General features: G+C 38.6%; 1 protein-coding gene across 1 annotated transcript in view; it reads right to left on the reverse strand.

The window, feature by feature from the left end:
• Positions 1-2,811, reverse strand: part of LOC143018911 (uncharacterized) — a 364,997-nt gene extending 362,186 nt beyond the window's left edge. Inside the window, exon 1 of the mRNA XM_076174493.1 lies at positions 1,141-2,811. Within this exon, the coding sequence (XP_076030608.1) occupies positions 1,141-2,236 (1,096 nt within the window). The 5' untranslated portion in view covers positions 2,237-2,811. The remainder of the gene's footprint in view (positions 1-1,140) is intronic.
• Positions 2,812-7,500: the final 4,689 nt, after the last annotated feature.

Here is a 7,500-nt window from a genome sequence, read left to right on the forward strand (position 1 = left end):
TATATATATATATATATGTTTGTGTGTGTGTGTGTGTGTGTGTGTGTGTGTGTGTGTGTGTGTGTGTGTGTGTGTGTGTGTGTGTGTGTGTGTGTGTGTGTGTGTGTGTGTGTGTGTGTGTGTGTGTGTGTGTGTGTGTGTGTGTGTGTGTGTGTGTGTGTGTGTGTTTGTGTGTGTGTGTTTGTGTGTGTGTGTGTGTGTGTGTGTTTATGTGTATATGTTTGTGTGTGTGGGCGCGTTCGTGCGCACGGGTCTGTATATGTATACTGGTACATGCATGCGCAAATATGCCTCGATTTGTTCTGTAACTACAATCATGTTCAATCTAGGCGAGCATTAATGTATGAATCTATGTTTGTATTCTTACTCATTCGTTCGTTTTCGTTTTTCTTTTTTAATCGGTGCGCATTATATCGCTTTACAGCTCTTCTGCCCGACTCTAAAAGACCTGAGCGCTCCATTGCCTGAACGTAATTGTCTGGAATTATCCAAAACAAAAACTGCCGTATCAAACATGCCACTGAACGAAGAAATATGACACCAAAATGGGGGTGATGCTCGAGAGGGTTATAAGTTCAAGATAAACAAATACACTATTCGATCATAGAATTTTTTTTATCAAGCAATTAGATTATTCTAATCTAATCCGAGGTCCTTTGAGATACGAGTGTATTCACCAAGACTTGAAGGGTAAGTACCAGTATTTACTGTAAATCTTTCAATATTCATGAGGTTAGTAATTTATTTGTAATTGTAAAAAGCAAGAAGAGGAATGCAGATATTTCATACAGCATATATATATTTATATATATATATATATATATATATACATATATATATATATACATATATATATATACATATATATATATATATACAAAAATATTAATATATATACCATTAACGATACCGTTGACGATGATGATAAAAACTACAGCGATGCATTAATGACTTATTCTTACAATATTGACATAAATACAGAATGATAATACTATTTAATAACAATTAGAAAATGTGATGAAAATAGTACAGTAATGACAACGGTGACTATCATAATCCTATTAGAAAAACTAATATAACGATGAAAACAAAAAACATTCATACTTGAATGTCTAGCGCGAACTAGGTTGGATGACCTACCTGCAGAAGGCCTGTCAGAATACCGCGTGCAGTAGACCCAGGCTGGCCACGCCATGCCCATGGGGTCTTTGCCGTCCTTCATCAAGTTGGGTATCTGTTGTGTGCCCGCCTGTTGCTGCTGAGGCTGCCCAGGGGAGCTCCCCAAGGGTGGGTGCCCACTCCCACCGCCTCCCTGAAGCGGCTTAACCACGGCAGCTCCCCCGGCGCCTCCGAGGGCCTTGGGCACTCCTGAGGTCACCCTCGAGAGGTCGACGGGCTGGTCGCTGGAGTCGAAAATCGAAGTAGAGGGTGAAGACTCGACTCGTCTCCCGAAGTCCGGCTTGAGGATGTTGTCGATGGAGAACTTGAGGGAACGGTGAAGAGCCGCAGCGGCGACGGCGGCGTTGTTGAGGTGATGCTGGTTGATGGGGTTGAGGTGATGGTGGTTCTGAGGGTGGTGGTTGAGGTGGAGGCCCCCGCCGCCGACGACGACGCCCCCGCCGACGGCGGCGCCCTGGTGGGCCGCCGGCGGAGATCTGTGGTTCAGGTTTTGGTCTGGGGGCTCCAGTTTTGGACTTTTGTTTAAATTGTCATTACCATTATTACCCGCGGCGCCACTGTTCCGGTCACTGCCACCATTACCATGATCGTTCCCTCCACTACCATTAACCCCTCCACCATTACCACTTCCTCCTCCTCCACCTCCTCCACCACCCCCACCTCCTCCTCCACCTCCTCCCCCTCCGCCTTCTCCTCCGCTATCACTCACAACCGAACTGTCCCCGCAGCTGCCATCTCCAACACCGCCTCTGTCTCCAACACCCCCACTACTCCCTCCGAAGCTCCCACTTCTGCTCCCATTGCTACTCGAGTCATCCTCGACATCCACCATGGGCTCGTCCTCGTCGGCGCTTGCGCCCCGAAGTGGAGAGTCACATCCGACCGACAACCGTTCGTCCTCATCTGCGTCATCGCTGGGGTGATGGGGGTGGTGGTGGAGGTGGTGGTGGTGATGGTGGTGACCAGCATTGTGGTGGTGATGGTGGTGGTGATGGTGGTGGTGATGGGGAGACGGGGGCCTCACGTCCACCACCATAGTCTCCGGCACTTCGCACATGATGGTGAACGGGGCGGGGGCTAATCTCCCGCTCTTCTTCTTCTTCTTCTTCTTTTTTTGTTGTTGTGAACACCGAAAGTCTGGTGCAGTCAAGAAGTCTGAGTTCCAGAGCCTCACGATTCTATTCAGGTTTCTTCCGGTGCCGACATACGTCACCAGAGAGCTGCGCAGCGCGCTGCGCCGGCGCTAGACTCCATTCGGACCACGAACACTAAGCACAAGAAGAGCAACGTTCAGTTTCCCCCAAATACCAATAAATCAAACCAAAAGAAAACACATACACACAAAAGAAGAACTCTGAGAGTTAGAAAAAAAATAAAATATATGCCACTGAAGTTGAGGAACCATTACCGGACTCCCAAAAAACTCCAAGGTCTTCCGGAGACCAACCCACATCCCGGGGAAGCGTCCCGGCCCGCGCGCGCGGGAAAGGTGTCTATGTTCTGCTTTATATCCGCCGCCAGCGCCGTTGCCGCACTTCGGCGGCGGGATCTGCGACGTCGGGGTATAATGAAGCAATTGGCGCGCAAGAATGCAACAACGCCATAAGCTGCAGCTCTCATTAGCGGAGCCGTTACCTGCCTGGGGATGCTGTCCCGGGCCCTTCCCCACGCCCCTCTCCCTCCTCACCCTTCTACTCCCCTCTACCATCTCATCCCCACCCGAACACACTCTTGTGCAGACGAGCGTCATGAGAGGGCTGACGCCCCCTAGGTTAATAGTCAGGAAAATCCACTTTATTTTCTATGTTCAGATGTATTTCAGTAACACTGCCCTCTAGTTCTCATGTTTATAAAAAAAGATTCCAACCAACCCATCTCCACCGTGCATACATACAATATATGCAATATATACAATATGCATGTGTACAATATATATACTATATACATATATATATATATTATATACATATATATATATATACATATATGTATATATATATATATATATATATATATATTATGTAACACACATATATATATATGTATATATATATATATATATACATATATATGTATATATATATATATATATATATTATATATATATATATATATACACATAATATACTTTTATATGCACACATATACTTACATGTATGCATACACATATACATACATATATGCATACACATATCCATAAACATGTACATATATACGTATACATATATATATACATATACATATACATATACATATACAGTACATGTGCGTTTACATATAAATATTCATATTATATATATATACATATATATTATATATATATATATATATATATATATAATATATATATATACATGTACATGTGCATGTACATGTACAAGTACATATACATATACATATACATATATATATATATACTATAAATATACATATAAATATACATATACATATACATATACATATACATATACATGTACATGTACAAATACACATACATATACATAATACAAAAGCGGAGCATGCCGACAGAAACAGGACCATTTGAAAAATAAAATGAAAGGTGACTGAACGTTTTCGTCTATTTAAGACATTTCGAAAATGTCTTAAATAGACGAAAACGTTCGGTCACCTTTCATTTTTTTTTTCCAAATGGTTTTATTACACATTTTGTGAATCACGTGTTTTTGAGATTTATTAGCATACATATACAAATACACATGCATATACATATACATATACAAATGCACATGCATATACATATACATCTACATATACATATGCATATATATACATATATATATATACATAATTTATATATATAATATATATATATATATATATATATATATATATGCGTATACGTTTACGTATATATATACACATCCACATATGTTTTTATATACATATGTGTACATGTACAAAGATATATAAATATACATATACATACACATATACATATACATATACATATACATATACATATACATATACATAAAGATTTAATGCCTAAGGGATTTTGGTGGTATCTTTATGGACTACATTCATGTAATATTCTGTTATGGTTTTAGATTAATATCTAACTGCTGAACCTCGCTAGGTTTTGACATCCTTCCTTTGTGCTATTTTTCTTAAATAGTCTTTTTATCACCCGAAGGACCTCACCTATTCTTATTCCCATATTCCTTCTTTGGCGGGACTACGAATAGAACGCAACCACTGCATTCCTCTATGCGTCGTAAAAAGAGACTAAATGTAGCGAAGCGATGGGATGGGTATCTCCCTTTCTGTATGTTTCTCTCGCAAAAAGTCAAGTCAGGGATCCAGGGAGAATGACTCTTATAAGAACAATAGTGCCTGGGTGTGGAACGAGCGAAAATAGAAAGGATATTAGTAGGCCATTTGTGGAAAGAAAAATGGTTGTGTTACGAGTAGCGATGAGGGAAACTAAGTTGAAAGGGAAAGGTGAAGCTCAGTTTAGGAATGTGGTCAGCAGGGTTTCTGGAGTAGAGAGAAGACGAGGAAGGGGAAAAAAGTCTCCTTTTTTAGGTGGTGAGATGTTTAAGTGCGTGGTTGAATTAAGTAATTTTGATTAAGGATTATATAGGAGAAAACTAAAACAGGTTGTGGCGTGTGGATGCTTGTGCGTGTCGTCATGATGTTGAGAAAAGTGAGAGAAGGGAAGAGTTGTTGAACTACTTAAACGTGTGCAGCAAGGAAGTTTTGGAATGAGTGTGAATGTAGTGGTAATGAGAGAACTGAATACTAGAATAGGGGATTAGTCAGCGGATGATGTAACAGTGGAGTATGGGACTGAATGAAACAAAACTAAAGAAAAAGTAAAAGCGTTTGTTGAAAGAGAAATGTTGATTACTAATATCGTGTTTAAAAGAGAGATAAACCTAAGTATATATAGATAAGAGTGATTGTTGGGAAGGTATCATGTAGCTATGTCCAAGAGGGTGTAAACATGAGCAATGAATGTGAATGTGTCCGGAGAAAAAGGTGGCAGAACGCCTGCACATCATTTTGAAGAAGCTAGAGATTGGACGAAGATGGAAAAATAGGAAAATGGATAGAAGCAGAAGGAAAGCAAGCCGTGGTGAAAATAGGAAAGAAAATGATTACCAGGAGAGTTTCAGAAATGTGTGGAATGTAGTAAAATGGAGGGGGAAAGAGGGAGCGGAAAGAAATTGGACTTATTTTCAGGAGAGACTTTTGAAGTGTGCCAAAATGGTGTGTGTAATGAGGAGAATGATTGGAAACAGAGGAATAAGTTGTGGGTGGTAGATTGAAGAGGCAAGTGCGGCAGAAGCTAGAGAGTGGCAGACAGATGAGGAAGGGCCGCAAAACCTGAGTAAGAATATACATGGAATGTACAGAGTGAAGAGTGTGGAAGCAAAACACATTGCTAGAGAGGCCAACACAAAATATGCGAGGTGGGGCACACTTTTATCTGAGAATTTTCAAATCAATATGGAAAAATGTAGAAAGTGTGTTAAGAGGTGAGACTGGTAGAAAGGAGAGGGGGAAAGGAACAGATAGACAGTTGTTAGTGGACAAGAGTGTCAGAGGCAGTTGAACTGAGTATATCATTTTATTGAATTTAAAGGAGGACAGAGTGACTGTAATTGTGTCTGTAGAAGATACTAGGGGAATGACTATTCGGAGATGATAATGACAGGCCAATTACGAGAGATGTATAACTATCTTGAAAGAAAGTTGGTGAGGCACCAGGATTGGATGGGTGTTATGTGGAATGTGCTAAAAAGTGTGAAGTAGTAGTACTGAAATTATTAGTTAAGTTGTTCATGGATGGAGGTGTCTCTGTTAATTGGAGTAGTGCAGGTATAATCCATTATGTAGAGGAAAAACAGATAAGTATAAGTGCTGTAGATTTAGATGGATTAATGTGCTGAGTGTATTTAATAAAGTGTATAGGCATGTGTTGATACAGAGGATTAGGAGGGGAACAGAGAGTGCTTGGTGAAGAACGGTGTGGATTTATAAAAGAAATAGGGTACTTGACTCATTTTTTATGGTAAAACGGGTGTATCAGAGGTATGTTAAGCAATGCATGGATGTATTTTAGGTGTCTATAGACTTGGAGAAAGCGTATGCCGTTATCGACATAAAAGCGTTGTGGAGTATATTTTGAATGTATGAAATAGATAGAAATCTGTTAAAAATGGTAAAATATATACAAGAGTAGTAGCCCATGTAGAAGTCGAAAATAAATTCAATAGTTTGATGTAAAAATAAGGTTGGGTTGGCGTTGTGTGTTGTCGCCATGCTTGTTCACGGAGTGGTGGGGAAAGTAAATAAAAAAAACCTTAGCAGAAGTTTGAAATTAGTAAATGGAAATAACGATATGGTAAAAAAAAATATATATATAACAAAGCTTTTGAAGTTGATTTAGAGGATGTATATTAAACTGTTGGCGACTGACCTCAGTAGTTTTTGGCAGAAATTAAAAGTAAATCAGGATAAAAGTAAATCTATGAGATGTAGAACTCACGTTGTTGATGGGAAGTTGAATGAAATGTGAAGTATATGATAATTGAAGAAGTGAAGAATTTTAAGTATCTGGGTTTACATATTGGGGTGGATAGAGAGGTGGATATGGAGGATAATTAAATATCAAAGAAATCGAGTAAATGTTTGGATGAAATTAGAAGATTTATGAGCAATAAGTATTTTGGATTTAGTAGAAAAAAAGATGCTTAATGAAGAAGTGGTTAGGCTCACGGTAATTTGTAATTCTAATGCATGGAATATAAAAAAGACTGAAAGAAATATAATTCACATTTTTGAGACGAAGGGTTTGACAAGTATTACAGCTGTTTCGAATTAGAAAGAGTAAGAAATGGAGTACTAAGGCAACAGTGACTTAAACCATTGAGCTATCAAGAGATCTCTCTTGATAGCGCAATGGCTCAAGTCACTGCTCACTTCTTACGTCTGAGCAGGGTTCGAGTCCTTGGCTTCACTATGTATCAGTTTCCGTAAATGTATCTGTCGAGCTCCTTGCCAGTCTCGATAGTGATTACATGGAATTAAAGTGAAAAATGAATGTGGTTGAAAAATACTAATATGCATATACATATATATATATATGTATATATATACATATATATATATATATGTATATATATACATATGTGTATATACATGTACATACATATATACATATTCATATATATATGCATATATGTATACATATACATATATATATATATAATATATATATATATGTATATATACATATACATATATATGTATATATATACATATATATATTTACATATATATGTATATGTATAC

The sequence above is a fragment of the Oratosquilla oratoria genome, chromosome 36, assembly GCF_046742065.1.
Source record: "Oratosquilla oratoria isolate Oo_2021 chromosome 36, ASM4674206v1, whole genome shotgun sequence".
Lineage (NCBI taxonomy): Eukaryota > Metazoa > Arthropoda > Malacostraca > Stomatopoda > Squillidae > Oratosquilla > Oratosquilla oratoria.